Source organism: Pectinophora gossypiella, chromosome 16 (genome assembly GCF_024362695.1).
Source record: "Pectinophora gossypiella chromosome 16, ilPecGoss1.1, whole genome shotgun sequence".
Classification (NCBI taxonomy): Eukaryota; Metazoa; Arthropoda; class Insecta; order Lepidoptera; family Gelechiidae; genus Pectinophora; species Pectinophora gossypiella.
In genome coordinates this window covers 11,409,288-11,425,699 of record NC_065419.1, presented here as the reverse complement: position 1 = coordinate 11,425,699, position 16,412 = coordinate 11,409,288, and the positions used below count along the sequence as shown (strand labels likewise).

At 38.3% G+C, this 16,412-nt stretch overlaps 1 protein-coding gene across 1 annotated transcript in view; it reads left to right on the top strand.

Moving 5' to 3' along the window:
* The window catches only part of LOC126373798 (frizzled-4), a 46,177-nt gene that overhangs the window by 26,559 nt on the left and 3,206 nt on the right, over nucleotides 1–16,412 (top strand). The window contains exon 2 of the mRNA XM_050020101.1: nucleotides 14,109–14,284. Coding sequence (XP_049876058.1) covers nucleotides 14,109–14,284 — 176 coding nt within the window. The remainder of the gene's footprint in view (nucleotides 1–14,108; nucleotides 14,285–16,412) is intronic.

Genomic DNA, 16,412 nt, shown 5'->3' with positions numbered 1-16,412 from the left:
ATAAACGTGATTTAGTTATGTTTATTTTGTGGAATATGATCTCTTGGAAGGTCGATTGACGTCTCTATCAGTAACTTAAGCATCTTCACGCCGACTGTCAGTCACAGAATCTCCAGGTTGGAATGTTAGCGGACCCGTGTTGTACTATGGTCGGGATCGACTTTTTCGGCTGTACCTGTCAGACATGATTCACGATTCATATCAAGTATGCTTCGTTACCTAACGGACAGCTACATGACAGTCATGAAAAAACAAAAATACCGCGGTAGAATAGTAACATATATTTTTTACACATTAATGGCGATGGGAAAAACTTCCAGTGCTTTTTTTTGTAAAATATGTAAAATTTTACCTATTGTTTGTTAATCACATGTATTAACTAAAAATACATTTTTTTAATTAAACTTAAGTAGTTAGTCCGTGCTTCAGAAGGCACACTTATGCAACTTTGAAATACTTATAAATACCAAAAGTGACTTCAAGTTTTGTCTTCGGACTGTAGAACATAACATACTTAAAATCCTTTTTTCATAAGTGAATAAATATAAAAAATATTTACTTTCCTATAAAGCTCTGTTTCGTATCGCATACTACCACTATATGTATAAGCGATACAAAAGACATCAACGCGCGCTATTTATTCAAATGGAAAATATCTTATAAGTACCTAACTAATTCATAACATGTTCAAGTATATTTTATTCCCATCCCTTAGTTAAAGTTATACGTTCACGCTACATCCCTAGCAGGGTGATCAATGGCTACAAATATAAATTAAGATATTTTAATTAGACATAATAATAAGTAACGGTTGTTGGCCCTACAGACCCTGTGTCCAGCGCATACGCACTCGTAGATAGTATACGATAGTGCCCTATAATATTTCATGACCACAATAGGCGATCGTATCTCGACAGCCTCGTAAAAGTGCGCCTGTAACATTCTTTATAGCCCGCTTTGTATCGCCCCGCAACGAAAAACTAATTTAAATAAATTTCAAAAAAGGCATTTATGAGAAAACCCCTCAGCCGAACACTAACAAACCAAAACACACCTTCTCATTTCACTGAAAGGTTTATAATCCAAAAACGACCAAAACCCGCGCCTGAGTCACTCTCGTTAGCCGTATAACCGTGACAGCACCTGTCAAATAACTACCAATGTTTATTTATAGAAAATTACACCCTAACCAAATAAAATAAGTTACATAATTTAAAAAATAATTGCGGCGTTTAGGGCGTTTTTCCTTTGGTGAGTGGATCTTGTTAGTAAGCTTATTGTTGGCTGTGTGATCTTGCGTCCTTATCTGGCATAGGTGTGGGGGTATCGTTGTCTCTTTCTAGTCGTTACAGCAAGGTCAGCTCGTTAAAAGCTTTTAACGAGAAGCGAAGGAAAAGCACGAGCCTTCTTGTGGTTCTCAAAGTGGCTTGAGTAAGCACTTTAAAAGGCTTTAAAAAGTTTCAATGTTATTGTTTTGGTTTTTTTTTACCCATGAACTGTATTTGTGCTTTGGATTTTCAACTGGTATACATACATACATTCACGCCTATTTACCAGCAGGGTAAACAAAACAGAGACTATGGAATTCCATTTGCTTCGAACCTGATACACCTCTATTGCTTCCTCCACATTCATCAATTTTTATCGATAGTAAATAATACCAATATATGTTATGTATTTTGCAATAGGAATTGCCACTTGGTGAAAGGATTCGCCAGGTTTTTGTTTCTGTACTTTTTTAAGATGTACATATTTTATATTCAATTCATTAACGATTATACCTATTTTGGAAGCACATATAAAAGACCTCCAATCACTAATATTTGAATGGACTAAGTATGTTTTGGCCGACTTTATAAAATAGCCTTGGCTGATTCTTTTATAAGACACATACATACATAAACTCACGCCTATTTCCCACCGGGGTAAGCAGAGACTATAGAATTCCATTTGCTTCGATCCTGACACACTTCTCTTGCTTACTCCACATTCATCCATCGTTTCATACACGCACGCTGGGTCAGAGTAGATCGTACTAAACCTTTTCTAAACGCATCTCCAATTTGGTCAATGTAAGTCTAATATAAGAAATTTAAATAATAACAAACAGAAGTTTGAGAACAATGACAGGAGGCTTTCGAGGCATGTTCCGCGCGTGTCCCGTTCACACCTGCATCGCGCCTATATCGCCGTCTCACTCTCACACTCGCTCTATCTTCCTCGGTTACTGACACTATAACTTCTTGGATTTTAGGATAATCCATTTTATAAATTTCTAAGTGAAATTAAATATGATAATGAAATCTAGAAAAGATTTCGTTAAGGGATGCAGGTTGAACATACCTACATACTTATTGACAATATTATTTTATATTAAAGGTAAAAAATTTTTTTAAACATTTTTGGTTATTTAAATAACTTTCTTAATTTATAAACAGCCTATTAAATTTTCATTTTTATTCCCCAAGATACCAATAAAATGTTTACCATTTAGCACTTAAGAATTTACTTACTTTGAAATTCCTTTTAACACGTTACAGATTACATAACACGATCAACTCATAAAAAATAAAAATAAATGTCCTTAAAATGTCTAAACAGGAGGTTGTACGAGGGGCACTTGTTTCATATATCGGAGGCAATGCTCCCGCGCCGGACAAAAATAAGAAACAGATAAAAAAGTGGCATTTCAGTGGAATCGAGCGATCGGCTCGTTACACCCGATATTGTCTGATCGCTTCTACGTATTAGGATTGGAGGTTTCTTTGAGAATATGGTACTGTAGTATGGTACAGTCATGAGCAATATAATGTACCCACTTTTAGGACTCTGTCGCACTAACACATTTGACATTTAGTGAGACTTACAGTTCAATTTGTCAGAAAAGTTAATGTGACATGGTACCAAAGTGTATACATATTAATGCACGTGACCGTACTGGCGTTTGATGGTAGTGACCGACAGTTTTTGATGGCATTTTAGTGGTTCTTAAAGGACTAGAAGCTTAAGTTTTAGATTTCGTCTAAAGATCTATCATCTTCTCTCCATGATTAAGGATCCGTGATAGCCCAGTTCGGAGAAGGCGTGATTTATAACGTAGTGTCACGGGTTAAAATCCCGGTTCGGGCTCTAAACCACAAAATTTTTGCATCACCAATAATTTATATCACGTGTGATAGGCTCGCTCGTGTAGATACAATAAACCTGTGTGATGGAAACACCAACCTTACCAACGTAATTTTAACTGACAATTTGACAACGAACTTCTTTTTTGTAGTTGTCATATTTTTTTTATACAATCCGCCATATTGATTCACATCGAATATCGTTCGTATTGTATTTTTAAAACTTATAAAATATAAGCGAAAATGCTATCAACAAAACGTGGTTTTCTTTCATCGTGTTTGTACCATACACCAGCTCTTCAGTCCAACAGAAGTTGTACACTCTGCCTACCCCTTCGCGGATACAGGCGTGATGCTATAATGTTGTGTTTGTTGTGTCCGAAACGAGTTACGCTCGTATTATTGGAGCCATTATAACAATTTTGAAAAAAAAATATTTTTTTGAAGAATACGCCGCGTCGGCCCGTCAATCCGTCAAACAGTTAATCACCGGAGATGCCGATTGGATTTGGACAACGAACACATTCGAGTGTAAAGGTTTGGATCCGGAACAGTCACGATGGATAAGATAAAGCTATGGAGATTGGAAATGCAAGAAATCTTGTACTTCAGGCTTCGTTCGTCAAAAACATTATTAGATGTTTCTTCGTTTAACCTTCTAATGTCATGGATAATAGACATATTAGGCATCTCTTATCTTTGTTTTTGAGTATAAATGATGACCGTTTTTATTAAATCCAGACACAAATACGTCTTCCACCCATTATTATTCTGATCAATATAAAGAGAAGCAATAGGTAGCAACATAATTCTATACATTATGTGATCCAAATATCAAGCAACAATTATTTTTATATATGCTTCTGCCATTATATTGTATTTTTGGAATTGTGTACCCGAGTAATGATATAACAGGTATTTATCACGTTTAATCTCGACAACGCCATCTATATTGCTTTTGGTGAACGTAGCCTGGAAAGTCCCTCATTTGTAAGGGTGGTAGCCTAAATAGGTAGAATAAACCCGTTTGTATAGAAGCGTTGAAGAATTTTCCTATCGATTTAAGTAGGTAGGTACACTTCTTATGTAGCAAGTAATAATTTTGTCGCGTGGACGAGACCGAGTGACACTTACAGTGTTACTACAAAACACAAACTAAAAATAAACTAGGTTTTAAATAGTATTTCGCGCCACGAAAGAAGTCGGCGGATTTTAATGAAACTAACTTGACAAGTCATAATAATTCTATGCAGAATCTGCGACAGTAGCGCCGTGGCCTTCGGGACTTCTTTCGCATACGGAATATATTTTAAACATAAGTAGTTTATCTTTTAGTCTTTGTTTTGTAGTAACACTGACAGTGTTTAATAACTACTTTAGATAATTACTTTTACTTACCTACTTACCTTGTTCAACCACGAACACAACTGTCGTATCCTACCTATAGGAAAATCTTAAAGCTTCGGAAAGCTTTACGGATACATTCAACATGAACCAAGCCTAACTGTCGTAATGTTCGAACGTAAGCGCAACTTTCGAAAAACCTCTTTGAAATCACCGAGCGCCGAATGCACAGTCATCCTTTGATCGAGAATCGACTGTCACTCAAGGCGGCATGCTAGGCCCCTTGTTATTGTGCTCGATTTTTCGATGGCGACTTAAAAACGTCACTCAAACGCTGTTTGTTTTGATTGTAATCCAAAATCATTCTTTGCCTGTTAGGAAAATTGGACAATTATAGTTAGTAGAGTAAATATTGTGGTGTTTCAAAATCCTTTTAAGGTTCGGCATTTTAATGGCGAGGCTAGCACAATTGTTAGTTACAGTTGTCCATACATTAAGTCGCAGTATGTAAAGTATTCAGACCAAGGACTAGAGGTGTGTAGTGTTCGGTATACGAGTCATTTGTATAATTAAATCTATTCTAAGTCTTCTTCTTTGCGAGTCGATGGCGATCGAAGCTAAATTTGGTAAGTAATCCTTCTTTTGGTGCCACTAGTAGAGATGTGACGGATGATAATCGTCATAACGATGCCAAATTCTACCTTTGAACAAAACAAATTCTACCACCAAGTAATACACATTTTGGATAAACTTTAAACCAAAGTTTCACGTTGCAATTTGAAATGCAGAGTCCACTGGCATTATGGGAGCATCATTATCGAAAACTATAGATATACCGTCCACAAAAAGGACCTTAAAAACCATACGCTGCCTAGTCAAGTCGTGACTCTTAAAAGAAAATTTTCTCAGAGCTGTATAGAGAAAATGTAAATAGGATATGGTTTGTATGCGCGAAGCTCGCTTCGTTACGAGCCGGGCCACCATTATGTAAATAACTAGTGGTTACAAGATAACAAAAACATGTACAAAGCATCCTGCGGCAAACCCGTAAGGATACAATGAGATGAGACGCGGACATTGATGGATACCTCCGGCGTGCAGTTCCCCTGATAAATTATCGACAAAAGAAACCTTAACAAGGTATCTTTTTACTTTTTTATTGATAAGTTTTGAGTTGTTCAGGATTTTGGACAAGAAAATAATGAATAATACCTATACTTTCGTTGCTATCAAAATCTGGCAAGCACACACTAATTAAACGACGTTAAAACACAATATACTTGGTTTCTACCGCTTATCTTAAATTTAAAAAATATAAAAACGAATAAAAAAAATATCAATAGTTATTCTTATACTCATTTATCAACAAGCCGCGTAATTGCTATTGTCATATTTTATGACTTTAAATAAATAACTGCTGCATCCTCCTCGTTACGCTAACGAGAAACATCTCGGCGCGGGAGTGTTCGCAATTTGCCATCGTAAAATAAACTCAATCAACCGCACACTGATCACCAGCCACAGCGGTCTAACAAGACACACTGGTTCGCCCTTCTCGGTAACACCATCGATCCATATTTATTACTTCGCGAGAACCTTAGACCATGGGAGCCGTAATTATCCGCCATAGATTAAAAAGGAAAACAGCGAGATACCAACAACGGTATAATATGGAGTATATGTTACCAACATGAAACACGCTACCGGTCTACGCTATCTAAATTTGTATCTAATATTAACAACGACCGTCGGATGTCGTAAATTTTCATAACGATTCGATAATTACACGAAACAAACTCGACATCCGAGTATATTGACAGACTATAATTATTCACAAACTGCCGTGGAAATCAAATAAGGCCTCGACGAAATTAAAAATTACTCACAATATTCTGAGACGCGAGAAAAAATTACTTACTTCAATATAATTATGGCTATGTTTTACGTTCCCGGTATGCGTGTACGCAGCTCATTTATTTTCCTTTCCAAAAACATCAATCATACGCGATCTCAACACGATCGGATCCATCACATATGCATAACATGGCTGAAGTTTGTCGAGCTCTGAATTATTATTTTTTTCTTGGAGATAACATAATAGAATTCTTTAGGTAGAGGTCTGTACAAGTTGGTGGATGGAATTATGGTGTTCGTTCAACTTAAGAGCGTCCATATTTAGCCACCTGCTGTGAACTCGTTCGCCGTTTTCGGTTATCGTTAAAGGTGTATCGTGAAGTTCAAAGGTTCTAAAGTCCGTGGCTAAGTGTGTTAGGCACCCTTATATGTTTCTTCATTTTACTGATTGGTCGTGCCTCGCGTAGGAATTCTTTGAAGTTTCAAAGTTAACCAGGAGCTGGTTCACTAGTCACGACAGACTGAATGGTACATTCCTAAAATACAGTGCTTGTCCGTTTGATTTATTTATAGGCTCCCTTTGCTACTATTGCGTAAACGACATAAGTACTTAGTTGCTTCGATTTATAACATTCTACGGCATTATTCCAACGAAAATTTTGCCACAGCATAGAATGACAGTTAAGACCAAAAACACAACATACATTTTACAGAAGAATCCTGAAAATAGTTAAATTTCTGTCCCATGTGATAATATATCTACATAACCTGTTAGTAATCTTTGCGTCAATTTAGCACATAAGTATGGCGCACTGTCAACGATGGCGGTGCAACAAAAATAGTGCATCCTGTTTCGGCGCGCGCGCAGTGGATAATCGATTTTACGACGCCCGAAATAACGCGCCCCACGTCGCCTGACTGCGCACATTCTGCAGTCTTTATGACAACGCATAGGACAAACAAAGGATCAACTTGCATTCAGATCAGCATTATTTTGTGAATGAAACAATTCTTTAATTCATCTTTGAGGATCAACACAACACCAGTAAAGCCGCATGAAGTATTGAATAGTCAGTTTAGATATTTCCACTTATAGGATTAACTTTCAAAACATGCAAGGCTGATAAATGAATAATTTGAAGTGAAATTCCACTACGTCGATACATCACTAATTTAAGACACCACTCGCCACGCCACGCTCTTGTCGGTATAGCATTGTCCATTCTAGTCTATCAAATGCCAATTCTTTAACTTGCTTATAAGACACGACTTTAATCTGTTCGATGTAAGCTTTTCTTGGTCTTCCCCTTCCTCTCTTTCCTTGTAGCTTTGCTTCTATGATGTTTTTAAAAAATTCATCGTGTCTTATTAAGTGTCCAATCATCTTGCCTCTTCTGTCCTTAATAACTCTCAATATTTGCCTCTTTTCCCTGACTCTTACTAGCACTCCCTCATTAGAAACCCTGTCTGTCCAACTTATACTTATCCTCCAACACCATATTTGAAAGGCCTCAAGTCTCTCTCCGTTTTTCTGTGTAAGTAGGTAGATATATTTGAAGTCAAGGGGCAGTGAAATTTTCAACTTTCTTCAAGCTGAGCCGCCTCTTGACCTGCAACTCCTGCAACCGACAATTAGGTAAGTAGTTTCCTAGGTCAAACATAAATTATGAAATTCTGATTATTAAATAAAGACTGATCTGGAGGTGACAAAAAACTTTTTCGTGTTTCTATTTAACTGATTTATGAATTTTAATAAATGTAAATGTAATAATTGTAATGTATGAGCGTAATTGCTCGATTAAAAGTAATACCACCAAAAGTACTAGGCGTTTAATATTATTTTTAATTAAGATGAAATGTGAGTAGTTTGATATTCGCCCTTGTAATAAATCTCGTTTTGTGGACAGACGTGTTTCCTTGTCCCGGAAGTTGTTCTGCTGGTTCCAGGATGCTTAGTGCCTTATAGGGACATATACAATAATAATAAGTGCGACATTTGGTCACGTTTTTCTGTGACGTCACAGGTTGTTTTTCATACAAATTGCATAGTAATTTCGTGTTTGACGTTTAGTAAAAATACTTAACTAGTCGGAAACTAGGCTATTGTTGGGAGTCTAATTCAATTGCGACGCTTTATGATGTGTAGGGTGTCGATAATTCTGAATACACCGCCGCACACCCCGACCACTCAAGAAAGAAAAGGAGAAATCTCATCTCCTTAACTAACGGCAGACCCAGAGGGGTGAGGTCGGCGCCAGATAGAACTAGTGCGGGGCGGAGAGTTGCCGTTCTAAACGTTGTTATTCCCTATTCTATAACCATAGTAGAGATACCTTTTATTCCTGATTGTAAAGCCTGTCTTAGGTGTCTGACGGTGAACAGTCATGAGCAATATAATGTATCCACTTTAGAACTCTGTCGCACTAACATATTTGACATTTAGTGAGACTTACAGTTCAATTTGTCAAAAAAGTTAATGTGACATGGTACCAAAGTGTATACATATTAATGCTCGTGACCGAACAGGCATAAGTAGATGAACGGTCCGTTCTAAATAGTGCAGTGGGTGTGAGCTTTATTGTTACGATCGCCTAACGAGTGTTCTTTATGGCAGCAATTCAAGTACCTAAGGATTTACGTTCGATTATCGGATGTTCATTCAGATATATAAATAACAAATTACTTGTAGTGTTCATTTCGACAGTCAGCTTTTCTAGCTCTGTATGCAGCAAACATTTTAATCATTTCATAACCTTAGTAGGTACTTACCTAACTTATTTCCTTCTTATTTTTAAGCCGAAGCCGAAACTTCTTGCACCCAGTTGAGGTGGGAGTGACGCACAGTCAGGCATACGTTATTTTGACGTTTACGATTCCGAACACATTTGAAATAAGAACATGATTGCGACGTGTGTGGCCCGTATCCTAAAGGTTAACATGAAAAAAAAAAATAACGAGCTAAGAAATAATACTGGCCACTTTAATATGGCTGTTTACTTAGCGGAAACACTGGACGCGCATATTTTAAACCATTAAAAATAAACGAAGGAATACGTAAGTGGGTAAGTACTTACTTTTAAAATTAGTTTTCTTGTTAGGGAGAAATGTTTTTATTTTGTGTAATAATAAATTATTGATTTATACACTTTAAATTCCAAGTACTTACAGACTATAAATTCCTAATTTTATTTTAAGAAGTCGGTTCCATAATGCCGTAGCGTGAAACCAATCGTTCTTGCAGATAACGCTATCTTAATGGCCACTTGAAGCGAACTTGACGCTGCATAAAAAGAAAAATAAAATGCATTTAAAAGCTTGCAAGAGGTTTGTCCATTCGCGCCTCTCTGTAATAACATTTGCATTTCATCGGTTTTTGAGTTACTTGTACTTACTTACGTTTTATTAATTTGAAATAAAATAGTATTTCGTTAAGTTTTGTTTCAGTCCTTAATTATTTATTAAAATCTTACAACCAAATATTCGTAATAAACATTACAGTCAAAACAGAAATACACATTATATAAAATAGACAATAACAATCTATTTAGTCAAATTAGCCCCCGCGGGTGGATCCGGGCGCAAAGGTCCCCATCACGCTTGCCGCGTTACCACGTTGTATGGCGATGGACAACCTTTGCGCCAGGAAACAACCCGCACGAGCATCCGACCCCCTGTCACTTATCCTTCGCCCCACCTCCCTAACGAAGGCTATAGCCTCCGACCCCCAACAATCTGTAGTCTCAAACGCAAGTGGCACAAAGAGGTAGTTGCCCTCCAGGGCCGAATATTTCTCCCGCTTTCTACTCGCGGCAAATTCCGCCGCGGCACCGGCTGTCTATGCCGTTCGGCTGAGGTGCGAGGCGGCAAAAGTGCTGACGCACGTGGCATCCCAAAGTAGGCATTTCCCTCTCTGCCAAGGTACCACAGTCAGGCCGTCTGGCCTCTTTCCATCAGACCGACTAAGCCCCGGCGGTTCCAACACACATGTGATGTTGGCGGATATTAAGGCCCTCCGGACGATGTCATTGAGAGCGTGGTGGCGTGGGAATCTACCTGAACACCGACAGCAACTTAACGCGTGGCGACCACTCGCCTCCACCATGGAGCCGCAGATGCATTTATGAGGTTCGCAAACATCGCAGCCCAGGCGGAGAGCTACCGCCACACGCATCGAGTCATCGTCAAGCAGTGTTCCCACGTGAGGAGAAGGTAACGCCTGCAGCCACGCTTCCGATTCAGCCCTCGATACCGCCTTGAGCCTAGCCAGCTCTGCACCCACAGCCGCATTCTCGAGTCGTGCAAGTGCGGCATTAGCCCCCACATCTTGTTTTAGTTGAGTAATACTAACAATATTTCAACATACAAATTGTCCGAAAGTAAGTTGAACCCTGCTACGGAAGGCACGTTAAACCGTTGGTCCCGGTTACTACTGACTGACGTAAGTAAGTAGTCGTTACATAAGCCATGTCAGGAGCCTTTGGCGGCTCAATAATAACTCCGACACCAGGGTTGATGAGGTTGGTAAACCACCTCACAGCCCACATGATAGAAGAAGAAGAACATACAATATAATAGTAAAGAATTGATTCTACTATAAAGAAGTGCTATCAAATTCGTACTAGGTAGGTACCTAATAAGTTTCCTTTCATAGTAATACTAAACCTTAGTTTTATAGTCCAATAAAACTGAACCACAGACACTTCTAGGTATACTAAAATGACTTATTTTATAGCTAAGTACATGTCATAAATTCTTAAATCTTGATTGGATTTTGAAATCTCGGAAATTGTTCACTATAAGTATGTCCATAATATGGTTATGTATATTCTATAAGTTTTTTAATTTCATTGTTGAGACAGCTTTTATTAATGTTAGGATATAATGTTCGTTTTTATGCCATAAACGTTTTCACTTTGCTCAAATAAATGCTCTTTTATGTGCTCTGGGAGGTTAAAATGGCCACATCGAAACAATTCATCTAAGAAAGTGATATTGCAATTTGACATTTGCGCATATAAAAGTATGTGCGCAATGCCAACAACTGTCAAATAGCAATATTGCTTCGATGTGGCCATTTTAACCCCCCTGCTCTCAATTTACCTAGCCCATATAGTATAGGTGATAGGTAAAGGTAGATTAACTTAACTAAACCCGTAAGAGGAGCTCGGTGGCGCAGCGGTTAACGCGCTCGGTCTGCGATTGTTGAAGTAAAGCACCTTTCGCAAAGGCCGGTCATAGGATGAGTGACCACAAAAAAAAAGTTTTCATCTCGAGCTCCTTCGTGCTTCGGAAGGCACGTTAAGCCGTTGGTCCCAGCTGTATTAGCAGTCGTTAATAACCATCAATCCTCACTGGGCCCGCGTGATGGTTTAAGGCCCGATCTCCCTATCCATCCATAGGGGAGGCCCGTGTCCCAGCAGTGGGGACGTTAATGGGCTGATGATGATGATGATGATTATTAGATATTATTATTATTAGAACTAGTTACTTAGTTCTGAATTCAAATTCTGATATACGACATGGAAATTAGCATCCGTTTGTATTCGGAAATGCGATGATTACCTATTACCAAGGTAGCAAAGTTACACTTTGAATAGTATTTTTTTTTTCATAACGAACATCTCTTCCGTCTATAACTATCGCAGCTTCTCACAACCTGTGTCGCCGGGGAATACTTAGAAGCTGCAAGAAAAACCTCCTCAAGGAAAATAGAACCACTGAACCCATATCGAATGTAAATCACATAGTCTCACTTACAAGACCGACTGCCTAATCAATACTGAATAATACTCATACTACACTTCTGTCCGGTGTGTTCACACAACTGCACTTCTAAGAACACATAATTATTACAATGCAAATCGTTCAAACATCGGTAAATGTACCTACACATGTCGGCAGAGGCCGGATCAAACACAGTCGAAGACAAACAGACTTGTAGACTATCGCCACTTTCGGTTCTCTTCAAACAAGGAACACTTGTTTGACTAAGTACCCGCATAACACGCCACTGGATGGCCGACCGATGAAAGTAGGCCTCTGATTTTCCCAAGTAATTTATTACATCGCGGTTCAAGAGTAATTTGTCAGTACACAACGCAACACCTTTAGCCGAAGGATTTACCTGTCAGATGTCTTAACGGGTTTTAACGAGCTGAAGAGTTGACATAGGCTGTAATTTATTTGGACGTAAGTTCAACAAGGTTTACGGCCGTTGTTGAAAGGGTCTCGTACGACCACACTCGCTTAAAAATGTTAAGTGTTGGGGATCTTTCAGGCTTTTCTGACTCACTATAACTATACAGGGTGTTAGTGACATCGTAACGAATACTGAGGGGATGATTCAGACCATGATTCGGAGTTAATATCAAGTGGAATTTTCCGTCGCAAAGTTCATGATTTTTGTTGGTTGTAGTAAATTATTTTCAGTTCCATACTTTTGCTTTACTTTTTATTATTATTAGGTACTTATCTACTTACTTACTACTATTTGCTTTTGGATAATAATTAAAAGAAATAATAAAAGAACGTTTTACCGACGCATGGATCATCAAAACGTTTTCGTTATAATCTCCGAAACAAGTTTGTGTTCATTTGATATCGAATTACGCTGTCTTCTCGATTACACCGACACTGACTTTGTTTTCGTGTTGAACTGGTTACTTGGCTTCATGTATTTATTTATGGTAAGTAAATATGTTTGTAAATATACGGGTTCTTTTACACCGGCAAAGTGCTTAATTTGATTTAGTTACTTTCTCACTCATTGCTTGAATGTGATTGGCGCAGTGAGTGTTGTCATATTTACAACGATTGAGCCGAACTACTGGACATTGTAAGCGTCTCGCGAATCTGTACGATTAGGTTGTTGCCAACTTTTTGACCACGCAGGTCGTGCCGATGTTTCTGGTCACTTAGAGTGTTACTATCTATGCGGCCACCTTGAACGTCTCTAATTTTTGAACTTTCTGAGTGTTGCTAACTGTATACATTGACTGTCACTAACTATTTGCTTCTGACTGTACCTTCTAATTTCAAAGAATAGAGCGAAAATTACAGATCAAAGTACCTGTAAATGGGTACTTAGTGTTGCCATTTCAATGGCAATTTCATTATCACCTGCCGTCAACAGCTGATCGGTTTCACCGCTGACCAGTTATTATTTCAATAACCACCCAATGGTCGGTTACGGTCAGTTTTATAATCGGGTAAATCTAGAGTATAGGTACTTACTTATACACTTCCAGACATTTCTTTACCGATAAAAAAATATATATAGTGAGAAATGATGAAGATCCTTCGCTCGCGTCGCTCCGCGGACCAAGTAGTGAAAAAAGACAAACACACACACAGACACACACTTGTATTCATAAATATGTACCTACTCTATATACCTATATAAATTACGAAGACTGAAGCACAGAATACGTAAGGAATAATACTACGCCTAGAAAATGTAACCCAAACGTTTCCCACCGCTGCGCTAGTGAAATAGTTTAATGGAATCAAGGAGTCAAAATAAAATCGTTTATTTTCACTGTAGAATCATCAGAGAACACTATTGAAAAACAAAATCGTATTTTTCTATCTACCACCACTCACGAATGTTTTAGGTAAAAGGTACTTATGGCTGACGAGTAGAAGCGACGCAAAAAACCCGCGACACCGTATGCGCCATATCTTTTTCGGCTGAATCCTGTGTAGCACGCATAGGTATAGGTCAAAGACCTTGTGTATAGGTTTTTGAAGTTTGTCTCTGTCTAACCAGTCGTCTTTCTCTTTCAGGTGGGTGGTAGTAGCAGGGGCATGGCGAGCAAGCGTGCTGCGCCCGCCCGCGCCGGCGGGGGCAGCGCGCAACGACAGGCACTCTTCGCTGCTGCAGCTGGCCGCGTGGGGCGTCCCGGCTGCGCTCGCCGCCGCTGTCCTGGTCACCAGGGATGTTGACGCTGATGAGCTCACAGGTAGGACGTTCATGCTCGCAACGACAGGCACTCGTAGCTGCTGTAGCTGGCCGCGTCCTGGGCGCACGCCTTCGTCAGTTTAATCTTGCAAAACATCTAGAGTCATTAATGTACTTAATTAGATGTCAACTAAAAAGCAAGGACGAAGGGAAAGGAAGGAGGGGGGTGCTTCTTATAAAGCTAATGATATTGCATCATCAACCTGCAGGATGTATTTATCTCCTTGCTTACCATACCCGTACCAAAGTAAAAACCTCTTCAATAAAACAACTTTTACATTTATGTATGAGGCCACGGTGAGAACCCTCTAGAAATGTCCCAGAAGCCCATCCATCAACTTTTCCAGTTTTTACACCTCGTTTCTCATTACTGGCTACCACCATAATTACCTATCTATTACATGGCCATATCGAATACGTCTGTCTATCATAAGAACTAGTCATACATCCATGTCCATCTGTTAGCTGTCGGGTTATATTCCTCGTAAGAAACTTCTGTCCATAAGGGGAAGTTCCATATACGACGACCCATCATACGTAACTGTACAGGGTGTTGAAACATCTTATTAATAAATAAAATGCGTTAAAGGCGCAAAAACTACTGCTTTTTTATATGAAAATACCTAATTAAGTTTCAATAACATGTGCATATATTGGTTGCCTTACAAAGGATCTTGTTTGTAAAGGAAATGTAGTCTTTATGTAATCTCATTACGAAGTAGCTCGTGAGCTTCTATAGAAAGCATTTCCATATTTAATTGTGCTTAGATTGTACTTACAGCCTTTATTGTAAGTACGACGAGTAAAAACATCTACCTAATGAAGGACTTTTCAGGCTAAGTTCCCTAAAAACAATATGATGGCGTTGTACAGATTTAATAGTGATAATTACCTATTTTTCATTACTCCGGTACATACATAAATATTCAAAAATACAATGTAAGGGCAGAAGTTTATCTAAAAATAATTATTGTTTGATATTTGGATCACATTATGTAGTAGAATTATGTTGTTACCTATATTGCATCTCTTTATTTTGTTCAGAATACTTATTAATTGTTGGAAGATGTGCTGTGCCAGAGTGTAATAACAAGGGCCGTTATTTATACCCAAAAACAAAGATAAAAGATGCATATGTCTGTTATCCATGAAAGTAAAAGGTTAAACGAAGGAAAAATCTGTACAGTGCCATCTGTATATTTTTTGGACAAAAGTCCCTCATTGCATAATGATTGTTCAAACAAGTGGATAACTAAACTGAATAGAAGCTTTGAAATTTTGTTGAATCGAGTTCGAATTACAGCTAGACTAAGATAAATAATTTCAAATGTCGAATCGAGAGATCATATATTTTTGTTCCAACTCCTAATTCCAACTTGATTCAACAAAATTTCAAAACTTCTATTATAGCTACCGATTAAGTACATTCAAAATCAACGGCTCACACTCACGCTCCACTGAGCCTATTACCATTTCACGATCAAACTAACGAGACCCACTAAGAAAAACTCAAAGATTTCTGTCTGAATGCGCGTATTGTTTCAACGTATTCAATCAATACCTTCTAATACATATCCGTATCGCATCACAATGGAGTTTTTCGTTTTATAGCTCTTTCTTGTTTGATCGGCGGCGTTTCACAAAGCGATTAAATCTGGTACAAGTGCGCAGAGGCACGCATTCATGCGGCGATGGCATTGAGTCGCTGTTTTGTTAAAACCGACGCTTTGTGGTCCTGTGATCAATGCGATTTCAGCTGAACCATTGGGATAGAGAAATAATCGGCGGGTGAAACTTTAAGATTACTTACTTACTACGACAAAATATTGATATGACAGCAAGTCTACACTTTTACAGTACCTAGAACCCGCGTAAATCTATGAAACTTTTACTAAATAGAGCAACACGGGCCAGCGGACTATACTAAAGGTTTTTTTTGTTTTGTAATTAGTAAAAGTAAATAGCGGCTAATTAATAGGCGACTATATCTCTACGGTAGCAGTGTATTTTTCAGTAAACCCTCCTAAATACTTCAAACAAAAAGCGGTATGGCAATACAAATTATTTTATCAAAAAAGTCCCTTATCATAAGCCTAGATTATACTTTTGTGAGTTTGAAAACTGCCGCG